The following is a 25,187-nucleotide window of genomic DNA, read 5'->3' on the forward strand; positions in this document are numbered from 1 at the left end:
CTGCAGGGAGGTAGCTAACACTTAGCGAGTACCTCGCCCATGCCAGGCATCGTGCTGCTGCTCTAAATAAACATATACTCTGTTTCTGCAGCGGCTGGTCCTGTCCTTACTGTACAGATGAAAAAGCAGAAGTCCATGATCACAAAACTTTTGGACTCCACAGCCACTATTTTCTCTTAAAACCCTGGAGGACGTATAATAGGCAGCGAGAGGCCTGGCTATTGTTCACTCTGATTTTCACTCTCTTGCCAATTATGTATTCCTTAAATGCATTTTATTAGGTAGTTCAAACTCATTGCAAGCACTGGGTTTTAGATCATGAAGACAGTACACGTTCTATTAAAGGATTAAAAAATTTCTCCAAGGAATGAAGTGATCTCTGGACTCTCGTGTCGTCTTGGTTCATGCTTTCACGATTGCTTTCCCCAGGTTCTCGCCTTTCAGCATTCCCATAAATGCAGCGGGCATGTTTTCAAATCCTTCCGTGATGTGTTCATGGTACTGGATTTTACCCTGTATCAAAATAACAACAAATAGAAAAGATTAGTTTCATATTCTAAGTGTTACACTCAAAGTAGCAACGGATTTCTCAGTACCTCATGGGAGGCTTGGAACCAGAAAGTGGAGACCCTGTCCTCGCACTTCCCGTCATTCTGGGGGCCTGAGCCGCAGACACGGGTAAGTAACAGATTGCAGAACACATAAGAATGTAATAGTAGGCCTTAGAGCGGACTCTAACCATATGAGAAATGGCACAAGGAAGCAGTTCAGCAATTTCTGAGTAAATAGACTGGAAAGTTTTAATAATGGAATGATCTCAGAAGAGGAAGCGAATGGAGCTGGGGACACCCTTCCAGGGTGCTGTCTGTGCTCATCTTTGCAGCAGCTGGGGTGTCGCATCCTTGCCTCTCCGTGACCCCTAAAGAGGCAGGCCCTGTGCAGCAAATGTACATAGCATGGCAGTCTAATCTGTTTGCCCTTCAGGCTGCAATTTGTTCAGTATGTATTTTACCTTCACAGTGGAGGAGGGTGGGGGGAAGTCACTGAGTGACGGTTTATCATTTCTCTCTCCTACAAGGCACCATCTACAAAGTAGAACTACTTCACCTGCTCACATTATTTTAAAGGGGTCTTCTGTGGAGACTAAGTTCCCTGATAACCATTTTTTCCCCAGTGTGGCTACACTGTGATGGTTTAGCATCCTTCATAGATTTATGGAAGGACTATTTATTTACTTGAGGTCCCTCAAGGAAGATGGAGGGGAGCTGGGATTTGAACCCTTCGCTAGAAAGCCCCAGCTCATTCCTGCTCTTGAAGAGGCAAAGAACCTGGAAGAGGTCAAAGGCACTAAGTAAGAGTTTTAAGGTTAAAAGCAGAGGATGAATTGTATAGCACAGGGAGATCTACTCAACAGTTTGTAGTCATGTACATGGGGAAAAAGAAAATATATATATTCACTTTGCTGAAACTAACACAACACTAAGTCACCTACATGCCAATAAAATTTTTTAAAAAGTAGAGGATGAATACTAATATAAAATGTTAAAAATATGGGAAACTGGGACGTAGACTACAGGGTAAATGAGAACACTCTGTAGTTTCTTTGGAATTTTTCTGTAAATCTAGAACTATTCTGAAATGAAAAGTATTACAAAAGAAGGGGGGATGAGAAAAAGAGTAGATGTGAGAGAAATGAGACCAATTCTCTAGTGACTTAAATATAATTAGGTTCACTTTGTTAGAAGAAAGAGTAGTAGCACATGGGGCCTGCTGTCGGCTGGGACCATGTGCCCCTTCCTCACCAGGGACTCAGAGCCTACACACCAGGAACTCGGAAAGCATTCTGCTCTTGCCAGCTCCTGGGAAGCGCCCAGCCCGGCACTCAAGAGCATCAGACTGGTGGAGACGCCAAGCTCCAAGGGCTACCGGGGGCCGCCTATGGCTCTATTTGGAAATGATAATAAAGCCTGGAGTTGGGAAGTGTGGTACATGGGGAAAAAGAATGAATATGTATATTCACTTTGCTGAAACTAACACAACACTAAGTCACCTACATGCCAATAAAATTTCCCTCAGAAATGAAAACAATGAGCCTCAGTCATTCAGATTTCTCTTGATTAAAACTCCACGAGGTATAGGTGGGACAATGATGGCAGCACAGGACAAGAGGACTGACTTCTTCCTCTGGGTCTATAAGGTGTGGCTATAGGAAGACTCTTTCCACTCTGGGATCTGGAAGAGCCATGGAACAAATACATGCACCACTGACATGTGTTCATTCAACAGTGTGAATCTAGTACCTATATTGATTCAGACACTATACTAGGTGCTGGAGATACATCAGAAAACAAAATGTGGAGTTCCCGTCGTGGCGCAGTGGTTAACGAATCCGACTAGGAACCATGAGGTTGCGGGTTCGGTCCCTGCCCTTGCTCAGTGGGTTAACGATCCGGCGTTGCCGTGAGCTGTGGTGTAGGTTGCAGACGCGGCTCGGATCCCTCGTTGCTGTGGCTCTGGCGTAGGCCGGTGGCTACAGCTCCGATTCAACCCCTAGCCTGGGAACCTCCATATGCCGCGGGAGCGGCCCAAGAAATAGCAACAACAACAACAAAAGACAAAAAAAAAAAAAAAAAAAAAAAAAAAAAGAAAACAAAATGTGTGATCATGGCTGCCCTTGTGGAGGTTACACTCTCGTGAGAGGGAGACGCGCAACACATATGATAAGTCAATTATAGTCTATATTATGTTAAAGATGATAATAGCTATGGATAAAAGAGAAGACGATCAAGAGTGAGGGGGGTTGCAATTTAAAAGGGTCATTTTAAAAGCTGCCTCCTTCAGGATCTCCCATCATGGCTCAACGTTAACAAAACTGACTAGCATCCATGAGGACATGGGTTCGATCCCTGGCCTCGCTCAGTGGGTTAAGGATCCAACATTGCCAGGAGCTGTGGTGTAGGGCGAAGATGCAGCTCAGATTCTGCGTTTCAGTGGCTGTGGTGCAGGCTGGAGGCTACAGCTCTGATTGGACCCCTAGCCTGGGAACCTCCTTATGCTGTGGGTGTGGCCCTAAAAAGACTAAATAAACATAAGCTGCCTCATTCAGAAGAAAGTTTTTAGCAAAAACTTGAGAGAATTAAGTAATTACAGAAGAGTAGATGGCTGTGTGTCTGGGGGTGGGCGGTTTGGCAGAGTGAGCAAAGGGGTGAATAATAAATGAAATTAGGGGGGCGACAGAGGCCAGATAGTGTCCAGCCTTGCAGGCTTTATTCTAAGTGAAAATGGGGAGCTTTGCAGGGTTTAAAGCATTAGAATGACTTGGTTTGATTTATGTTTTATTTTATTTTTTGTCTTTTTGCCTTTTCTAGGGCCGCTCCCACACGGAGATTCCCAGGCCAGGGGTCTAATCGGAGCTGTAGCCGCCAGCCTATGCCAGAGCCACAGCAACGCCAGATCTGAGTCAGCCGTGTCTGTGACCTACACCACAGCTCAGGGCAACACCGGATCCTCAACCCACTGAGCAAGGCCAGGGATCAAACCTGCAACCTCAGGGTTCCTAGTTAGATTCATTAACCACTAAGCCACGACGGGAACTCCTGATTTATGTTTTAAAAGATCACTCTGGTTGCTGTGTTAGGAATTGTCTGTAGGGGCAAAAAAAAGTAGGAGAGCAGATTAGAGGGTACAGAGCACCCAGGCCAGACAAGGTGGTGGCCTAGACCGGGATGGGAGCAGTGGAGGAGAGAGAACTGGGCAGGTTCTGGATTTATTTCCAAGGTTAGGCCACTAGAATTTCCTGACAGATTAGACACAGGTATGAGACAAAGAAAGGAATCAAAGATGATCTCAAGGTTTGAGTATTAAAAGGGCAGCACTGTCAGAACTGAGATGCTGAGGTCTGTCTATGGAGCTTGGCAGGAAAGAGCAAGATCTGTTTGGTTTTTAACATATTAAAACGGAGATAGAGATGAGCATTACCTATCCAGGCACAGCTGTGGAACAGGCTAGAGCTCAGGGGAGAGATCCAGGCTGGAGACAGACTGTTAGGAGCTGTCAGCACACTGATGAGCTTTAAAGCCAAGAGCCTGGATGAGATAACTAAGGGCCAGCGGGAGTGTGGATGGAGAAGAAGAGAGGCCCTGTGACCGGGCGTGGGGGCACCCGACTGTGACTCTGGAGAGAAGAAACAAGCTGGCTAAGGAGTCTGAGGAAGACCAATCGGTGAGGAAAACCAAAATCCAAGGGAAGAAAAAGAGCCCCCCCCCAGCCCCCGGTCAAATATGCCCCACAGCCAAGAGATGCTGGGAGCTGGGCCCTGGAGTTCACGGTCTGAGGGATATGGGTGACCCTGACAAAAGCAGTGTTGGGGGAAGGGCAACAGTACCAAAGCTTGATGGGCGGCTTAAGAAAGACGGAGAGTGCAGACAAGGTGTGCACACGAGACCTCCAGATATTTGGTTATAAAAGGGGGAGCAGTGCGACGACCCCGTACTTGCAGCGGAAATGAAATCTGCAGCATCCAAGGGGGCGGGGGGGGGCTGGTGGAGGAGTGGCTCCGGAGCCCCTTACCTCTGAGACCCACTTCAGCAAGTCCCTCAGAGCCTTCTGGCGCACTTCTCCTTGCCAGCGGGTGACGATGAAGCCTTGGAAGCAGAGTTCGTTATAGATGACGACCTCCGGGGGCGGCCCTGGGAAGAGGAGGGCACGTTTGGGCACCAGGGGCCAGGGAGGTGGCCGTGGTGAAGACCCAGCAGCAGCAGGCATGTCAGAGTTAGTTCTCCTCGTGCTTTCCCTTCTGCTTCCTCCACTCGGATGCTCAGGGCTCCCCACAAATCAGCACGCGCTTTGTGGGAGCAAAACGATGGCCCCAGAGCCGGCCACGTCCTAGTCCCCAGAACCTGTGACTATGTTACCTTACGTGGCAAAGGGGACTTTGCAGACGTGATTAAGTCTAGAACCTTTAGATGGAGAGACTCTTCTGTGTTAAACAGGAGGGCCCATAGGGGTCCTTGTAAGGGAAAGAAGGATGCGGAGAAATCAGTTGAGAAAAAATATGTGATGATGTTGGAGCAGCGATCGGGGTGTGCTGGGGAGGATCGGAAGGTGCTGCGCGGCTGGCTCTCAAGATGGGGGAAGAGCCCATCAGCCAAGGAACACAAGCGGCCTCGAAAAGCTGGAAAAGGCAAGGAGGCAGACTCCTCTTGAGCCTTCAGAAGGAATGCACCCCTGCTGAGCCATTTTAGATTTTGACCTCCATTTATGAAGACAATAAATGTGTGCGGTTTTAAGTCACGACGTGGGGTAGTGGTTACCGCAGCCATAGAAAATTCATACCCAGGGGGAGACCGGGCACAGGCCGGGCAGCCAGGGAATGTTCATCCCTTGTGCGACAGAACAAAACTTCCCAACTGTTCTAGGAACAGAAGGAGGTCCCAAAGATCACACGGGGAATGTTCCTGTGCTAATCAAGGCTGGATACCCAGATGTTGCCCACACTTCGCCTGTTCTTCCTTGTGGCTTAACAGAATCACGTATGGCAGAAACCTATCGACTTCTGTTCTCAAAGCAGATGCAAAACCACCAGTGTCCACCCCTGGCCTAAGAGTCGCTAAGAGAACAATAGACCAAGAGGTTCAGCAAATCCCACACCCGCCCCCACCCTCTCCATGTCAGGGCACCATGTGCGTGAGTTCATTACCTGGGGGAGGTGGGCCCGTTCTGTTATAGGTAGAGATAGCCCCACATATGGCAATTCTTCCAAATTTCTTCATCTGGGAGGTAACAGCGTTGGAAAACTCTCCACCCACCTAAACAGACAAGGAAACAAAACCCCAAAACTTTCAATAATCTGAACGCAAGAAGATTTAGAACCATTAGCTCACAATGATCATCTCTCAATACTTGTTTTAGCGGTGATAACACTGATTGAATTAGCACAGCAGGGCAGAAGACTGAAGCTGGAAAGACATTGGAAACTGGGCATTTTCAGAGTCCCCTTGTGGTGTGGCAGGTTAAGGATCCGGCATTGTCATTGAGGTGGTGTGGGTTTGATCCCTGTCCCAGGAACTTCCACATGCTACAGGCGTGGCCAAATAAATAAATAAAAGCAATTGCTTATAATTTCTTTTTTAAAGGAAATGGGCATTTTTATTTGACTGTAGGAACATACCTCATATAACTTATAAATTTGATTTTACTATATATTGGGGTTTTCTGGGGAGTTCAATAATCTCATTGCCCTATCTAAAAGTGTGGAAAAATAACTTAGAAGCCATATCAAGAACAAAGTTGGAGAACTCCTATTTTCTGATTTTAAAACTTATTACAAAGCTATATTAATCAAGGCAGTGTGAGAACAGAAATATACATCAACAGTCCTCAACTGAGAGTCCAAAAACAAGCCCTTACATTCATGGTCAGTTGATTTTGGAAAGAGTGCCAAAACAATTCAATGGGGGGAAAATAGTCTTTTTTTCTTTTTTTGTCTTTTTTTTAGGGCCACAACCATGGCATATGGAGGTTCCCAGGCTAGGGGTCTAATTGGAGCTGTAGCTGCCGGCCTACGCCACAGCCACAGCAACGTGAGATCCAAGCTGTATCTTCGACCTACACCACAGCTCACAGCAACGCCAGATCCTTAACCCACTGAGCAAGGCCAGGGATCGAACCTGCAACCTCATCATTCATAGTTGGATTCGTTTCCCCTGCGTCGTGATGGGAACTCTGAAAATAGCCTCTTAAACAAATGGTGCAGAACAACTGATGTCCACATGGAAAAGAATGAAATCGGACTCCTTCCTTACATGATACACACAAATTGACTTAAAATGTATCATAAACCTAAATGTAGGAAGTAAAACAATAAAACTCTTATGGAAAAAAAGAAAAACATAGGAGTCAACCTTTGTGACCCTGGCTAAGGTAAGGCCTTCTTAGATATGACACTAAAAGCCCAAGCAGCAAAAGAAAAAAATAAATTGGACTTCATCGAAATTTAAAACTTCTGTGCTTCAAAGGACACCATCAAGAAAGTGAAAGGAAAAAAAAAGTGAAAGCAACTCACAGAATAAGAAAAAAAATTTGCAAACCATATATAGGAGACATTATTACTAATAATCCTCATTATCAGATTTTCCATATTTTAGAATTGGACTACCTGCTAAAATTTATAACCCCAAAATCACTGCTCACAGAGCTTTCTCTGGTCATTTGCAGACCAATACAGAGTGGCACATCGCAAAAGAGACACAAAATTCCCAGCAAAGTTAAAAAAAAAGGCCCAAGCTCTGCCGTCTTTTGTAGATCTCATTCAGAGATTACCAGAGGGGGAAGACAGTAGGCAGCAATGCAAAACAGTTTGAGAAGCACCAGCTCTCGGGCTAGTTACATGTAGTATGAATTACAGCTGGGAGGATTCCTAGTGGGGCGGCCTCAGACAAGTTACTTAACACTTTTGAGCCTCATTCTTTCATTTTTTTCAAATAGAGAAACTAGAAGCTGCAGACTAAAGATGGTAATCTCTATGAGGTATGTACACACAGGTACCTACTTCCAAGAGGAGCAATGGTTTAGGGGTTATAGTGACTTTAATAGAACATAAAGACCAGGAATACTAAGAACTGGCTACATCTGATAGGGATAGAATATACAAAGAACTCTGACAACTCAACAAAAAACCCAACTGAAAATGAGCAAAGGATTTGAATGAGAGCATTTCTTCAAAGGAGATATAAGTGGCCAATAAACATATAAAAAGATGCTCGATATCCCTGGCCACTGGAGAAAGGCAAATCAAAACCACGATGCGGGAGTTCCCGTCATGGCGCAGCGGAAACAAATCCGACTAGGAACCATGAGGTTGCAGGTTCGATCTCTGGCCTCGCTCAGTGGGTTAAGGATCTGGCGTTGCTGTGAGCTGTGGTGTAGGTCGCAGACATGGCTCAGATCTGGCATTGCTGTGGCTCTGGCATAGGCTGGCAGGTGTAGCTCCAATTAGACCCCTAGCCTGGGAACCTCCATATGCCATAGGTGCAGCCCTAAAACAAAAAGCAAAAAGCAAAACAAAACAAAAAACCCACAATGAAATATCACTGCAAACCCACTAGGAGAGTCACAGTCAAAATGCAGATAATAAATGTTGGTGAAGATTTGGGGAAACTGGAACCCACAGAGATTGCTGGTGCGAACACATGTGAGAACAAAGTGCTGCCATACTGCAAGAGTATGGCAGTTCCTCAAAATGTTAACCATCGAGTCACCATATGACCCAACGATTCCACTTGTAGTCAAGATAAATGAACACATATGTCCACACAAAAACTTCTACATAAATGGTCACAGGAGCATTATACATAGTAGCCAAGAAATGCAAGCGACTCAATTGTTTATCAACTGAGGGATGGATGACTAAAATGTGATATATCCACACAATGGAATATGATTTGGCCATAAAAAGGAGTGAAATCGTGATAGATGCTATGACATGGATGAGAGAAAACATGCTAAGTGGGAGAAGCTAGTCATGAAAGGTCAATTTTGAGGGGGCAAAAGGCAGTGACTGCTAATAAGCACAGCATTTCTTTGTAGGGTGATGAAAATATTCTAAAATTGTGGCAAGGGTGAAGTTCCCACTGTGGTTCCGTGGAAATGAACCCAACTAGTATCCATGAGGGTGCAGCTTTGACCCCTGGTCCTGCTCAGTGGGGATCCAGTGCTGCCGTGAGCTGAGGTGTAGGTTGCAGATGCACCTCGGATCTGGAGTGGCTGTGGCTGTGGTGTAGGCCAGCAGCTGTAGCTCCAATTTGACCCCTAGCCTGGGAATTTCCATATGCAGCAGGTGTGGGCTTAAAAACAACAACAACAAATTGTGGGAAGGGTTGTGCAATTTCGTGACTATTGTAAAAATTATTGAGTTCTACACTTTAAACAGGTCAATTATATTTGAATAAAACTGGTTTTTTTTTTTTAAACTGTATGTGCTTTTCTCATTTATCTTAAAATGGAAACTCGAGAAGTAGATGCCCTCATACAGTACTTTGTTACTTTGTAAGTAAAGCAGATATTAAGTCCAGTTGGTACTTACGTTATCAAAATAACAATCATAGCCCTCAGGAGAGGCTTTTTTCAAAGTTTCTTCCAAAGACTCGATTGTTTTATAGTTAAAGGCAACATCAAATCCATACTTTTTAAGGCAGGCAACCTTTTCGTCAGACCCTGCTGCTCCAACAACTTTGCAGCCCTAAATGAGGAGAAAAATGGAAACCATTTATAAACCACAAGCATGGGGAAAGTCTCTCCTCGCAGTCTAGTATGGCCGGGGTCCCCAAGAACACCATCCCACGTGCTGAGCAACATATATGAGGATACTGTAATGGGCCAGTAGGCTCCATGAGTGAAATTAGTTCCAAACTAGCCTACAGTACAACCCAACCATAAGTTCACCTTGCCTCGGACCACACACCAGATCCCTCCTACGTTTATATGGTTTGCAGCTCGTTTCAATCTGCCAGCTCGACAGCCTATGCATGTGACTCTCTTGTTTCATTATTTTGGGGCGTTGCTTCCCTTGCAGTGATTTGCATGCTATCTCTTGGTGCAGGCGTTCTTTAGACTATAATTTTGGCTCAGTCCTGGCACACTCATAGAATAGACATCCCTCCTGGTAACTGACTGCCTTCTGTTCTGAGATTTGGCCGAAAGCACTGGACCAGATGCTGCCTCATCAGAGGGGAACTGGAGAGCATCCTGAGAAGCACTTTCAGGTTGAGACTAGAGATTATGTTGATACATAGAGAGTTACTCTTCTGAAAGCTCTCTTCTACTCTGGATGTTTCATGAAGGCTGGAACACCAGCCTCTGTTCACTTTCAGGTGGGGGGAAGGCCTTGGGTTCATACGTGTATCTGTACAAACAACTGCCGCCACTCTTTCTGTTCCTTCACGATTCAAGACAAAAAGATTTTGCCAACTCCCTCTCCTGGGTCCTTTTTCCTTCTAACCTTATACTCTCAAGGATGATCTCACTGATGCCTATGACCTCGCTGCCGCCTGCGTGCAGTTGATCCCCGGGTCTGTTCACTGCAGCCATGCCTCTCTCCTGAGTGCCAATGACCCGTAAGGATCTTCACTCGGGTAGCCCGAGGGGCCTCGTGATCAGTGGGTCTAAATGGAATGCATTTTTCCCCTTCCCTCTTTCTTGTTCCCCCTCTCTTGTCTATTGTGGTGAATGATGCCACCCAGTCATCCACACCCGAACCCCGTGGGTCATAGGAGATGCTTGCCTTTCTCTTGCTACCCACGTCCAGTCACCAGGTTTTATCCTTTTTCATCCAATATCCTTAAAAGTTGCCACTGACATCCCATCTTCGCTGTTAATGTATCATCATTTTCATACGAATTATTGTGAGAGTCTCCTGATCTGACTTTTTTTTTTTTTTTTTTTTTGCTTTTTAGGGCTGCATGTGCAGCATATGAAGGTTCCCGGGCTAGGGGTCGAATCGGAGCTGCAGCTGCCGGCCTCTGCCACAGCCACAGCAATGCCAGATCCGAGCCGCATCTGCGACCTACAACATAGCACACGGCAACACCAGATCCTTGACCCACTGAGCAAGTCCAGGGATTGAAGCTGTATCCTCATAGATAAGAGTCGGACTCCCTGACTTCTTGTTTCTGTCCCTTGTATTGTGTCCCTACAAACTATTCTCCTCCCAATGCCAAAATGATTGCTCTAAAATACAAATTAATCAGGTCACTCCTTTAAGGATTGAGCACAAACTTCTTAGTTGGGTGATTGCTAGTGGAGTTTCAAAGGAATAGGTTTAAGGATACGTCCTATCCAATTTTTGAAACACAATGGGACCCTGTGGGCAATGATTGCTTGCTGATTTCAGGTCCCTCCCCCCACTGCTGGGGATAATCACAAAGACAAGAGATGAAGCTGTAACAAGAAATGTTCCATAAAAACTATTTCCATAGCTCCTGCTCGCAAACTCATACCTCATAGCAGAGGCCATCTGTGACTTGAGACCTGCAATGTTATCAGATGACCGTGTTCGGGTCATCTTTGCCATGCCATTTTCCTCGCGCCTCCCTTTTCTCAATCATTTCCAATCTTCGACCTCTAGAGGAGATCAAGTAGACCAAACCCCCGACATGAGGGAAGGTCTGCCGCGCGCACCGCTGCACTCCCAGCGCACACTCTGGGTGTGGAGTGATGTTGGTTTCGGAGGCAGACACTTACCTTGAGCTTCGCGATCTGCCCCACGACAGAGCCCACGGCCCCTGCTGCCGCATTAACCATCACTGTTTCTCCACCCTTCAGACCACAGATGTCCAACAGGCCAAAGTAGGCTGTTAGGCTGAGGGGAGAAAAGTAAGAATCAGAGGGTAAATTTCTTTCTCCTGCATCCCATTTATTTACACCCTGAAGGCCTCCTCAGCAGCCCCGTGCCATGGGTGCAGGTCAGAGACGGCATACGGGACATGACTATTACCAGCCACTAATGGTCTGCCTCCTCCTTCTACACCCTCAGAGAGGAATAACGATGATGGGAACCAGGGGGGGGGGAACACAATGGTGGCTGGGAGGGGGAGGATCCTGTCCACCCCCCGGCCAAGTTTCAGCAGTGAAAGAAAAGAGGTCCCTGTTAAACTTTAGGGATCCAAGAGCAGAGAGCATATGCCTCCTTCCCATCTAAGTGGTGGGGAGATGGCGAGCTTCATGGGGAAAGCCTCCTTGTCACCATGGTGCCATTGTCACAGAGCCAATGTAACTGTAGATGGTGTCTAGGCCTGAGAGGGTCAGAGAGAAACACTTGGAGGTTCTCATGGCTCCAAAGTGGTACAGAAGAGCTTCTGCCATTTCCCCACCTCATCCCGAGTGAGATGCCAAAGTCAGCTTGCAGGGGAAGAGCTAGTGCTATTGGGCCTGCAGAGATGCAGCTCAGGCAGCACCAGGGGGGCCCGGGTAGAGAAACCATCATACCTCAGTGGATTTCCAGCTCGGACGGGGATGTGGCTGAAGACTCAATGGGCAAAGTTACCCCTCTGAGCAGGGACCAGCCTAAGATGGACCAAGAGCAAGTTGCTGCCCCCCTCCGCTGACCCTCTTGTGTTAACCCTGGGAGCTTTGCATCAGCCCGAGGGAGAAGACAAAGGAAATGATAAGTTTTAAACCCAAAATGATATGAGACATCACTGCTTTAACTGAGGTTTGAGTTCAAGACACCAGCTTGAGATAAAAATGGAGTCCAGCAGTAGAAAAAAGGTAAGTTCTATTTTTGCACCCTGAGTCTGAGCCCCATGAAATCTATATCCATTATGGTGATTGTTAAGCCACTTGCAAATTCTCAGAAAAATTCATGTAAAATTATTTCCGTGTCAAACAGAAACTGCACCTTGGCATAACTTAAGCCTACTCAGCCTCTGGCTCTTCTGTGTGGGGCCGTTGCAGTTGGGCATTGACGGGAAGGCAGTAAAAGGCACAGACAGCTCTTTTTCTGAGGATCCAAATAGCTAATATTCCCTTAGTCCAGTGTTTTTCAAAAGGTGGATGGAATGCCACCTGCCTCAGAATCACCTGGAGTTTTATTAAAAATTGAGATTCCCAGGCCCCATCTCAGACCCACTGACTCAAAAATACTGAGATGTGGAAATCTGAATTTTAATAGGACTCTAGGTGATTCTTACAAATGCAAGCAACTGAGAACCACTGCTTTAATGAATGCTGACATCAGAGTGTGCTGGACAAGTTAGCCTAACCCCAAAAGAGAAAAAAAAAGGTATATTTTCTTTTTCTTTCTTTTTTCTTTTCTTTTTTTTTGTTTGTTTGTTTTTCTTTTTGTTTTGTTGTTTTTTGTTTGTTTGTTTTGGTCTTTTGGGGGCGCACCCAAGACATATGGAGATTCCCAGGCTAGGGGTTGAATGGGAGCCTACACCACCAGCCACAGCAACACTAGATCAGAGCAGTGTCTGTGACCTACACCACAGCTCACGGCAACACTGGATCCTTAACCCACTGAGCAAGGCCAGGGATCGAACCCGCAACCTCACAGTTCCTAGTCGGATTCGTTAACCACTGAGCCACGACAGACACTCCAGAAGGTACATTTTCTGATTGGGTCATTCCACCCAGGACAACCTGTATGCCCGCTCTCCACCTGTCTCCCTTCTGGATACTCACAGAATCAGCTTTCGATTAGACATGCGGACCTAAGATACACAAGGCCTTCCCAAATATCCCCTCCTTTTAAAAAGGAGAGACGTTCCCGTCGTGGCTCAGTGGTTAACGAATCCGACTAGGAACCATGAGGTTGCGGGTTTGATCCCTGGCCTTGCTTAGTGGGTTAAGGATCCAGTGTTGCCATGAGCTGTGGTGTAGGTCGCAGATGAGGCTTGGATCCCACGTTGCTGTGGCTCTGCTGTAGGCCAGCAGCTACAGCTCCAATTAGACCCCTAGCCTGGGAACCTCCATATGCTGCAGGTGCAACCCTAGAAAAGACAAAAAAATAAAAATAAAAAATAAAAAAATAAAAAGGAGATAATGTGGGAAAGCCAACAGTAAAGAAATCCTAAAAGGAAAATTAAAGGTACACTTTGGACAAAGGGAGACTTGATAGAATCAACAGCTGGAGAGCAAAATACTTGACCTCTTCTAGCTTAACTCCGAAGACAGAGGTGCTATTGAAGCAATAATGCAGTACCTGGGGAGAATGTGAAATCTTTGGCACCTAGACAGCTGAAAGACCTGACGTTTCACAGTTCAACTTCTGGTATAAGCTCCAGAATTCTGGAAGGGCTGACCCACCCCATGGGTAAGGGTTCATAATGGCAGGAACTCTCAAAGAATGGGTGGTGTGTTGCTAGCGGAGGCTAGAAACACGGCATATATAACTCCTCCCTCCCAGCCTTTGAGAACCACTGGGATGAAGTGGCTTGTTCAGAATAAAAGTGCACTCTGTAGGCATTTAGAACAGGTAACTGAGACAAATGCCCACAAATGAATCACTTATCCTCTGTGTTCATATGTATGAATGAATACATATCTCCTACGACTTCACAAATTCCTTTCTCCCCAGCTACGTCATGGGAGACTAACTCCGAGGCTTCTTCATGTCTGCTCTCACTTCCATGCTCCTACCTCCGGCTCACAATTTGGAGGCAAGGAGGGATGGGAAAACAGGGTGGGAGGAAGTGCTCTCACTAGTAGAGGGTACAGGGCAGGCAGGAAAGAACAGGAAGGGCTGTCATTCTGTTCAGTGCTCACCAGTTGCATGTATGAAGGCATTCAGCACCTTCTAATTTCACAATTTCATCTCTTGGTTGTGATGATTCGGAGGAGTTCAAAACCTAGGTGTAATATGAACTTGGGGTGTATGGGACTGGTTTAGCAGGAGGCTGATCAGTTGGGGATACATATTTCCATTTCACTCTTTTTTTTTTTTGTCTGTCTTTTCTGGGGCTGCATCCGCAGCATATGGAGGTTCCCAGGCTAGGGGTTGAATCGGAGCTGTAGTCACTGGCCTACGCCAGAGCCACAGCCACATAGAATCTGAGCCGTGTCTGTGACCTACACCATAGCTCACGGCAACGCCGGATCCTTAACCCACTGAGCAAGGCCAGGGATCGAACCCGCAACCTCATGATTCCTAGTCAGATTCGTTAACCAATGAGTCATGACGGGAACTCCTCCATTTCACTCTTTAGAAGTCCTTCAAAGTGTAAAAAACAGGGAGAGAGTAAGAGTGGGGAGAAGGAAGGAAGTAAAAGATCCCACAACTTAGAGCAAGAAATGGATTCCAGGCTAGGAAAGATCTGGGGACTCCAAAAGGAATTCAATCGATGTGGCTTCTCCAGGACAAGAAAGGAAGCTTGAGGTGCCAAGTGCAGCGGGGCCCTTGAGAGCAAATGCAGGAGGAGCTGATCAGGAGTCTTCCTGAGGGGCAAAGAGACCCTTAAAACCAAGAGGGTTTCAAATCTGGGCCACATGGAGTGACTGTACAATTATACTCTGATTCATCTGTTATTTAAACTTCAGATCCCCTGACACCTCCAGCAACTCGGATGTGGAAAGGAGGTGAGGGAAGAGAGACAGTACAGAAAGGCCACGATAAAGTGAACCCTCTTCCCTTTCTCAACTCTGGAAGGGAGACGGAGAGGAGGGAGGGGTGACGCCAAGACCCTTCCAGGGACAGAAGGAGCGGGTGCCTTTCCGTTACCATTTGCAGCTGTTTGAGAGGCTCCAGGCCCCAGGCTGCTCCCTGCTGTCACTTTCTCTCTGACCTGATTCCCCTCCTCTCTCCTTGTGTCCCAAGGCCAACTCCAGCCCCTCTTCTTTGCTGCTTAGTCCCACCACCCTCTCGAATCAGCTCCTGAGCCTAGAGGGCCGCACGTCTCTTCTTGTTGACCAAGTTCCGGACCAACCCGTTTGGAAAACCTGAAAATACGAGTGAAAAACACCCACGAGACTCACCCGGGCATGCCCACCGTTCCCAGGGCCAAAGAGAGCGGTAGTGTGTCCGGCCACTCTGCCAGCAGCCTTTCCAAGTTTTTCCCATCAGAAATGGAGTGCGTGGTCCAGCCCAAAAGAGCCACTACAATAGTTCCCGTGGGGAAGGCTGCGTTTTTACTTTCTATAACTCTGAAAGAGAAAGCACACCGAGACGCGTCAATCGTCTTCCCTTCCAAGGAAAGGCAGGGTGCTGCGCGGTGAGTGTCCACAGCAGGGGACAGAGGTGACACGCCGTGGCTGAGGGCCCTACCATACCACACTCTCCGTTTGCATTCTCAGCCATCGGCCTCTCCTCCTTGAGAAGAAACATGGGCCAACAGAGAGGAAGTCTTCCATCTTTTTGAAGCACAATATGTCATCATCTCTACAAATTGAAATGTGCATCTTCTTTGACTTGGAATTTTTACTTCCAGGAATTTAACGGAAAGAAAGAGTCATCCAGATGGGCAACGAATACACAGACACACTCAGAGAGATGCATGCCTATTCCTTGTAGAACTGTTCGCAGTAGGAAAAAACAAAACAAAACAGAAAACAAAACAAAAAAAACAGCAGTCTCTTGGGATAGATCATGATGAAAGGGAATGTACATATATAAATGACTGGGTCACTTTGCTGTAAGCAGAAATTGGCACAACATGGTAAATCAACTATACTTTAATAAAAAAAAAAAGGAAACCTAAAAAAAAGGCAACAAAAGAAAAACTGGAAACAGCAGTAGATTAGTTAAACCACAGATAACAATGGAATAATCTGCAGCCACATTAAAAGGTAGGTAGTATATCCATACACTCTCATCAAAAGAGTTCCTTGGAGCTCCCTGGTGGCCTAGCAATTAAGGATTCAGCTTTCTCACTTCTGTGGCATGGTTTCAATCCCTGGCTGGGGAACTTTTGCATGCCTTGGGCATGGCCAAAAAATAATAATAATAAAGATAATACCAAAAGAGGCCCATGACCTAGTAAGTGAGAAAAGGCAATTTGCTGAAGGGCATTTAATTCCACTAAAGCTTATAAATATCAGTAGGTGTATTGAACAATTTTTTTTCTCTCTTTCCAGGGCCAAGTCCAAGGCCTGTGGAAGATCTCAGGCTAGGGGTTGAGTTGGAGCTGCAGCTGCCAGTCTACACCACAGTTCACAGCAACACCAGATCTCCAACCCACTGAGCGAGGCCTGCATCCTTGCAGATACTAGTCGGATGCACTTCCTTTGCGCCACAATGGGAACTCCCTGTAGTGAACAATTTTTTGAAATAAACTCATTAACCACAGTCATCTCTAAGGTTCAGATGACGGGGGAAATTTCAGTTTCAAAGCTATCACTTTTTATTTAAAATTTTACAATAGTCAGGAAATGGATGAATACTTTTTTTTTTAGTACTTAAAAGTAAGGACAGCAAAGTGAAGTTGAAATAATAACAACTTTATACTCTTCCCTCTCTCTCAATTAGTCAGGAAAGGGGCAGATTTCCCAAGAGATTTCCAAGGTCAAATAGTGAGTAACCCACATAGGCTGAAGAAATTATAGGAGCGATGGACAGAAACAGGACCCAGCAGGAGGTAAAAAGGAGACATATTTTTCAAGCATTAGGACAAATGGAAAAAACTACCTGGCCACTTGCTCTCCCATCATCATATCGCCCTCCTTCAATTTTCTTGCTGCTATCCTGGAAAAACAAAACGAAGCGTTAATACACAAGAGCATCTGGGGGAAAACTGTCTTAAGTTTCAAACCAAATGGAAAACCACTGGGGGGAAGTGTGTATAAAAGTAAAACCCAGATCCAGGAGGGCAGGAAAGTGGGTGAAATGCAGGAGGAAAGCTGGTAGAGGTAGCTCTTTGCTCTGATGGGATTCTTCTGGAAAATGAACATGAGAAACTTACTATTGTGCTCATGTGCAGATGAGTGTCTACGAATGACTTTAACAGCATAAGGCAGGTCCACTGAGGACTTGTTACCCAAAACACTAGACACACAAAAAGGGCTGCTAGTCAACATTTGGAAACAGTTTTCACTTTAGATTTGAATGTCTTATCAGTCCACTATGAAAAACAATTATTAAAAAAAAAAAAAAGGGAGTTCCCGAGGTGGTGCAGTGGTTAACGAATCCGACTAGGAACCATGAGGTTGCGGGTTCGGTCCCTGCCCTTGCTCAGTGGGTTAACGATCCGGCGTTGCCGTGAGCTGTGGTGTAGGTTGCAGACGCGGCTCAGATCCCGAGTTGCTGTGGCTCTGGCGTAGGCCGGTGGCTATAGCTCCGATTCGACCCGTAGCCTGGGAACCTCCATATGCTGTGGGAGCGGCCCAAAGAAATAGCAAAAAAAAAAAAAAAAAAAAAAAAAAAAAAAAAAAAAAAAAATGATGGCTGCACTGCTTACCTAGACGAGAAAATTACTGAATCAATGGCCAATGAAAGCTTTTATTTCCGCCCCTCCCTGAACTGTTTACTGAGTACACACATTCATGTCAACTGCAGATTACCTGAATTAAAAGAACAAAGGCAAGGCAAGCAGATGTAATTTTCGTCTTAGCATCTTCCTCTCCCCAAGTCATTTGCCAGTAGTGAAATGGAGAAATTTGAGTTTGGCCTCTTTTATTTTGGAGGGAAGCAATTTTAGTGAATGATGGGAGATGAATTGTGCATTTTAAGATAGGGGATAGGAGTTCCCATCGTGACGCAGTGGTTAACGAATCCGACTAGAAACCATGAGGTTGCGGGTTCGGTCCCTGGCCTCGCTCAGTGGGTTAAGGATCCGGCGTTGCTGTGAGCTGTGGTGTAGGTTGCAAAAGCAGCTCGGATCCCGCGTTGCTGTGGCTCTGGTGTAGGTCGGTGGCTACAGCTCCGATTCGACCCCTAGCCTGGGAACCTCCATATGCCGTGGGAGGGGCCCTAGAAAAGGCAAAAAGACCAAAAAAAAAAAAAAAGATAGGGGAGGGAGGTAAAAGGGCCGACATAATCCCTCACTGCTCTGCTCTGCTCAGACCTTTGCCTGAAAATGATGAGCATCTAGAAGCCCATCAATGACATCACACTGGGAGAAACAGGGGAAATGACAGTGTTTTGAATCAGCCAGATACTTTACAAGATTGACCACTTCAAAAGAGTGTCCAACACACCAGAATTTTCAGAAGGGAAAAATACCTCATGTAAGGATCCACGGTGAGGAACAAAGCTTCCAAGAGGACCTCTACAAAATAAAGCATTCCACAGGCAGTTAGAAACCCAGGCCCGGCGCCTTTTCTCTGACTTTCTAAATAAACATAGGCTGTCTTTCTGCTTCAGGACTGCCCTTTCACCTGTGCTTTCTACTGAAGAGACAAGAAGAGCTCTCCCATTTGGTCCAGTCCAATTAAGAAAAGTCAAAAATTATTAGGGAGCTCTCATTGTGGCTCAGCAGGTTAAGGACCAGACATTTTTCTCTGTAAGGATGCAGGTTCTATCCCTGCCTTTGCTCAGTGGGTTAGAGGATCCAGCACTGCCACGAGCTGGGGCATAGGTCGCAGGGGCAGCTCAGATCTGGTGTTGCTGCAGCCGCAGCTGATTTGACCACTGGCCTGGGATCTTCCATATGCCACAGGTGTGGCCTTAAAAATAATTAAAAAAAGTAAAAATGATTGGAGTTTCTGAGTAGCAAATCGGATTAAGAATCCATCATTGTCACTGTGGCAGCTTGGGTTGCTACGGTGGTATAGGTTAGATCCCTGGCATGGGAATTTCCATATGCTGTAGGCATAGCCAAAAAAAAAAAAAAAAAAAAAAAAAAAAAAAAACCCTTAAAATTATTTCACTTATTTTTTTTTTAGGGCTGCACCCATGGCGTATGGAGGTTCCCAGGCTAGGGGTCGAATTGGAGCTGCAGCTGCCTGCCTGTGCCACAGCCATAGCAACGTCAGATCCAAGCCACTTCTACGACCTACACCACAGCTCACAGCAATGCTGGATCTTTAACCCACTGAGCAAGGCCAGGGATTGAACCTGCAACCTCATGGTTCCTAGTTGGATTTGTTTCCGCTGCGCCATGACGGGAACTCCCTCATTGTGGTTTTGATTTGCCTTTCTCCCGTGGCCAGGGATATCGAGCATATTTTTACTAGTCGGATTTGCTTCCACTGAGACACAATGGGAACACCTACATTTTTTAATAAAAGTAAAAATTATGATTATTTACTCGGCACTCACTCCATGCTTTATACAGGTTATTTCATATGATGTTCTTTGCAATTATTGTTTCCATTTTATTTGAGCTTAGATTAAGGAACTTGCACAGGGCCATGTCACAGGGCTCACACAGGATTTTATTACTAATCTCAGTTGGCATTAAAAATATATATGCACTTTGCTGGAGTGACCTCATGCATGCATTCTCTGGAATTTTGATCCTGAGTCCTGACTATCCCAACCTAGAGGGAAACCTGCCATGCTACTTGATTGCACGCCTTTTTCTCCAAGCTTGCCTACCTGAAAACAGCCCTTGGAGACACCCCTTAGCATGTGCTCTGCAAAGCTCATCTCCAAACTCGCGATGGGGTACGTTGCCATTTCTCTCCCTTCCATTTCTGCACGTTGGCCTTGTCCCTCCACTCCCCCCAAGAGCACGGGAGGCCCCTCAGTGCAGAAGGAGGGTTTTCCCCTCCTTGTCTGCTCACAGGGATAGTCTGAGCTGTGCACGCGGCTGCCAGGCAGTGCTGATCCCACTGTCATCATGAGGCTCACCAGACAGAGAGGAAGTCCTCCCCAGGGTCTGGCAAAAGTCATGAAGGACAAAGCACCCAAACGTGCGTTTCAGTTACCAGGGGAAGCAGAGGGATCCTCCGCTGTGGCGTGGAGGTTTCACACAGACAGCCTTGAAAAGCTCTCTGTGGCAGACTGCACAAGGACCATAGGTACCACCCACCCCTGGGTGAAGGCCTCTTGGCCATCCTCTCATCAGGAAGTCTGTTGCCACCCCTTGAGTCTGGGCTTGGCTATGTGACTGGCTTTGGTGAACAGCATGCTCGCAGAGATGATACAAGCTTGAAAAGTGTTTGCAAATTGGACTTGCCAATTCCTGCTGCCCTAGACTTATGAAATCACAGCAAAAACAAAGAGCTCCCGCCAGCCTGCTGGAAGGGTCACACAGACGAGAAGTGAGGCACACACCTCAGTAGAAAGCCAGCTAACCACCAGACATGTGAGGGACACTCATCCTGAATTAACCACTTAACCCGGGTAGGACCACCCACTTAATCCCGCCCAAACTGCCACCCCCCCAGAATTGTGAACTAATCGGTGATTGTGGTTTGAAGTCACTGAGTGTGGAGGTAGTGTATTATTCAGCAAAGGCAAACGGATATGGTTTCTTCTAACTTAAATCTTCTGAATCTGACTTACCTCCATTTTTTAAGGGCGGGAGTTCAACTGTCTTCAGTTCAAAGTTGCTAGGAGTAGGGTAGCCTACAAAATGCTTCTTCAGGGTCCAGCTCTTAGCACGAACCATCCTGAAGCTCCTAGAACACAGTAAACGTAGTCAAGCCTCTGAAGGGACTGGATTCTTACAGCTCCCTACGCATTGCACTGAGGGGGGAATGGCAGGCTCTACCCATCATCAACTTCATCATGAACAGTTAACATCCATCACATTTACTTAGTATTCACTGTTTCTATTGATCTGTTAAGCACTTCATACTTATCAACTCCTTCTATCCTCATAACTTCCCTCTAAGACAGCCGTTATTATCATGGTCAGTGTACAGATGAGGAAACAGTGGCTACGTCGGAAATCTCCAACGCAAGGAATAATGTGAACCCACACAAATTCTTCCTAGCCACTGCGAAGGTTTCGTTAGGGCACTGAACAGCTACCTGGCGTGCAAATATTCCACTTCTCTCCTCACATGAAGCGAATTCTAAGGAAAAGCATCAAACACAACCAAATCGAAGTCTATGCACGTCTCTCAGATGGACAGCTTTGCCTTCCGAGGCAAGCCGTCTCAGGAACACATGACAACCACCGGGCGGCGCTGCTGCTCAGGCGCGAGTTCTCTTTGGCACCAAAGGGGAAATCGAGGGTCAGTGTTTAAACTTGCCTGCACACAAGGCCAAGAGACGATGACTCAGGCGGCCCTGAGCTCTCGGGGTAGCACCTCAGGCTTGGACCGATCTCTTCCGCATCACATGGGAGCCGTGCCTTCCCCCAGGGGGAATCGGCTGCAAACGCGCCCGCAGGGGCTGGCCCTTTCTTTCCTTTCCCGCCCAGTGCTCGCGATTGGGGCCAGTGGCAGCCTGGAGGGGACACTTCCGTATTGCAGACACAGCGGTCGGGGTGGTGCGACCCGCAACTGTGCGGGTCCTACTTGTCTCTTTTTCCACAGAAAGACAGCCGCTGCGAATTCTGGACTCACCCAAAGTCCAGAAGCTTCCCTGTAAAGGGCATGGCCGCCGAGGCAGCTGAAGATCCCGGTGAGTCCCCACCCGCCAGAGGAACGGGGCCTGGTGGGATGCCAGGTCCGGGCACACTCGCCTCCAGATCCCACCTCCTCGCCTCGCCCACACCCGTGTCTTAACCGAATTCCGACGCCTTTCTTCTTCCACACCTGTCTCAGGTTTGCAGTCCCGCAAGTTCCTTAGCCAGCCCCCTCCCCCGGGCAGGCAGCTAAGCCGCGCACCCACAACGCTGCCAGGCAATGGCCTTCCCTCTCGCAGCCCTTTCCGATCGCTTCAGGAATCTGCATGGACCAGGAAGCATCAGTCGGGACATCCTGTTTCCAAGTTTCCTCTGAGTGCAAGACGCAGAGTGGCACAGCGTTACGAGAGGGCGAGCAATCTGCAAACGCCGAGCTACAGGGGAGCCTAGAAACGGCAGGGACAAAGGGTGGGGTGTGGAAGTTTACTTACAGGAGTCTGCAGGCTCCACTACCTAAAGCAGGTGGTTGGGACTGCGCCGCAGAGCGTCTGGAGCCGGTGTTTAGGTGGATCCCCGAAGGGGGTGAGGCTTGAGGCTTTCCCCAGGGCGGGGCTTTCTGGAAGGGTGGGGGGAAATGCTGCGTAGGAAAGCCAGCCCTGCCCCTTGCTGCTCAGGCAGGCAGGAGAGAGAGAAAAGGCGGGAAAGGCGGGTCTCCCAGCGGCCCCAGTCAGTCCCAGGCTTCCCACACTGTCAATTATAGACCCCCAACTCTGAGCCCAATCCTGGTCAGTCCTGTAAACGGAGAAATAATGCTAAGACCACAAATGTTACCCTTCTCCATAATCATTCAGTACATTTAGAAGGTTTCTCCCCTGGTTTTCACAAAAATGGAATCATTCCAAAGATAAGACTCAGCACCTTTTTCTTCAGCCTGAACATTCTCAGACCAGGGTTACCTAAACCAGTTGTGTTAACCAGGGTAGGATTCCTTTTTTCCCTTTGCTTGGTTTTCTTTCTTTCTCTCTTTTTTCAGAAGACTAATTTTACTTTTACCCGCTTTTGGTAATATGTGCAATGTTAGAATGCACTTGCATAACATGTAGTTAAGTAAATCAAATAAAGAATCCAGGTCATGAGTTACAGCACACGCTGGAAATTCTGAGAAAGGAGAACACACATTAACAAAAAACACCAGCAAGCTCAAACTCAGGTTTATATGCTGAGTATTTTTAAAGGCTTTAAAAAGCATGCTCAATCAGCATACAGCATTTTCTTCCTTATATAACAGATGTGCTTCTATTTGCTTGTTTACAGCAAAGGGTAAGATTCTGAATTAATTTACTTAGGATTTCAGAAATGCATTCCATGGATTTTGCTTCAATGCTCCTGCCATTGATTCTTCAAATAAGCAAAGTTCAGAGTTTCATCCTTTGAAATTGCTTTTAATCACTAGCAGTTTAAATTGAAAGATAATAAGTAGAAACCTGGCAATTCCTCATATACTGCCTGAACTTAAGTCTCATTTAATATAAGAGTTGGATATACAACAGCAAATTTATCCATTTTCTCTATCCTTAGAGGAGAGGGAAGGAAAATAAGATGAGGCATGGATATAGTTGCAGTGTTTAAGAGCTGAATGGAACAGTGAATCTTTCGTAATGCTCTCAACTCCATAATGAAGAACCACCATGAATCTTAATCAATTTTTTAGTTCATGCTGGATGAAGAATTTAGGTTTCCCTCTTTGTATATCATACTTCATATTCTCCAAGTTACAAAGGTTAAATTACAAAGATAAATTCTCCAAATTACAAAGGTTAAATTACAAAGATAAATTCTAGCTGCAACAGATATTTCCTAAGTAGGAGACCAAACAGCAAAGGGAACTCTTTCTTCCAACATTTGATATGTTAAAATTTCACTGAAGTGGTAATCTAACACTTAAAATATGAAATCTCTTGGCCAAGTAAGAAACAACCGCTACTATGGGTATTATCCTACTTAAATGTATCACATATTATATTAAACCCACCATTAAATGTGCTTGCACAGTTACACTGTGAATGATGATAGCAGTGACGATGCCAGTGAAAAAAGGACCATCTTTAGACCAAGAAGAGAAAAAAAATGTAAATACAAGTAGAAAGCAGACTTTAAAGAGTCGGTATTTTCCGATCTGAAAAGTACATTTTTAAATGATTTTTATTTTTTCCATTATAGTTGGTTTACAGTGTTGTCAATTTTCTACTGTATAGTGAAGTGACCCAGTCACACATACATATATACATTCTTTTTCTCACACTATCCTCCATCATCCTCCATCACAAGTGACTAGATATAGTTCACAGTGCTATACATATACAGCAGGATCTCATTGCCTTTCCATTCCAAGTAGATGCAGTAGTTTGCATCTACTAACCCCAGATTCCCAGTCCATCCCACTCCCTCCCCTCTTGGCAACCACAACTCTGTTCTCCAAGTCCATGAGTTTCTTTTCTGTGGAAAAGTTCATTTGTGCCATATATTAGATTCCAGACATAAGTGCTATCATACGGTATTTTTCTCTTTCTGACTTCACTTAGTATGAGAATCTCTAGTTACATCCATGTTGCTGTAAGTGGCGTTATTTTGTTCTTTTTGATGGCTGAATAGTAGTCCATTGTATGTATGTACCACATCTTCTTAATCCATTCATCTTTCAATGGATATTTATTTATTTATTTATTTATTTTTATTTATTATTATTATTTTTTATTTTCCCACTGTACAGCAAAGGGGTCAGGTTATCCTTACATGTATACATTACAATTACATTTTTTTCCCCACCCTTTGTTCTGTTGCAACATGAGTGTCTAGACATAGTTCTCAATGCTATTCAGCAGGATCTCCTTGTAAATCTATTCTAAGTTGTGTCTGATAAGCCCAAGCTCCCAATCCCTCCCACTCCCTCCCCCTCCCATCAGGCAGCCACAAGTCTTTTCTCCAAGTCTATGATTTTCTTTTCTGAGGAGATGTTCATTTGTGCTGGATATTAGATTCCAGTTATAAGTGATATCATATGGTATTTGTCTTTGTCTTTCTGGCTCATTTCACTCAGGATGAGATTCTCTAGTTCCATCCATGTTGCTGCAAATGGCATTATGTCGTTCTTTTTCATGGCTGAGTAGTATTCCATTGTGTGTATATACCACATCTTCCGAATCCAATCATCTGTCGATGGACATTTGGGTTGTTTCCATGTCCTGGCTATTGTGAAGAGTGCTGCAATGAACATGCGGATGCATGTGTCTCTTTTAA

General features: G+C 45.9%; 1 protein-coding gene and 1 long non-coding RNA gene across 4 annotated transcripts; one reads left to right on the forward strand and one right to left on the reverse strand.

The window, feature by feature from the left end:
* Positions 253–22,929, reverse strand: PTGR1 (prostaglandin reductase 1). 3 transcript variants are annotated; one of them, XM_021083385.1, is made up of 11 exons: positions 22,382–22,929; positions 21,574–21,769; positions 20,879–20,994; positions 18,650–18,695; positions 17,117–17,173; positions 15,469–15,636; positions 11,239–11,356; positions 9,083–9,238; positions 5,699–5,807; positions 4,570–4,688; positions 253–513 (listed from the first exon to the last, which is right to left on the reverse strand). In XM_021083385.1, the coding sequence occupies exons 3-11, from the start codon at positions 20,982–20,984 to the stop codon at positions 403–405; spliced, it is 990 nt and encodes a 329-aa protein (XP_020939044.1). In that variant the 5' UTR covers positions 20,985–20,994; positions 21,574–21,769; positions 22,382–22,929; the 3' UTR covers positions 253–402.
* Positions 21,805–23,945, forward strand: LOC110256066. The gene is made up of 2 exons (XR_002337285.1): positions 21,805–21,946; positions 22,090–23,945. It is a non-coding gene; the product is annotated as an uncharacterized LOC110256066 (long non-coding RNA).

The sequence above is a fragment of the Sus scrofa genome, chromosome 1, assembly GCF_000003025.6.
Source record: "Sus scrofa isolate TJ Tabasco breed Duroc chromosome 1, Sscrofa11.1, whole genome shotgun sequence".
Taxonomy (NCBI): domain Eukaryota; kingdom Metazoa; phylum Chordata; class Mammalia; order Artiodactyla; family Suidae; genus Sus; species Sus scrofa.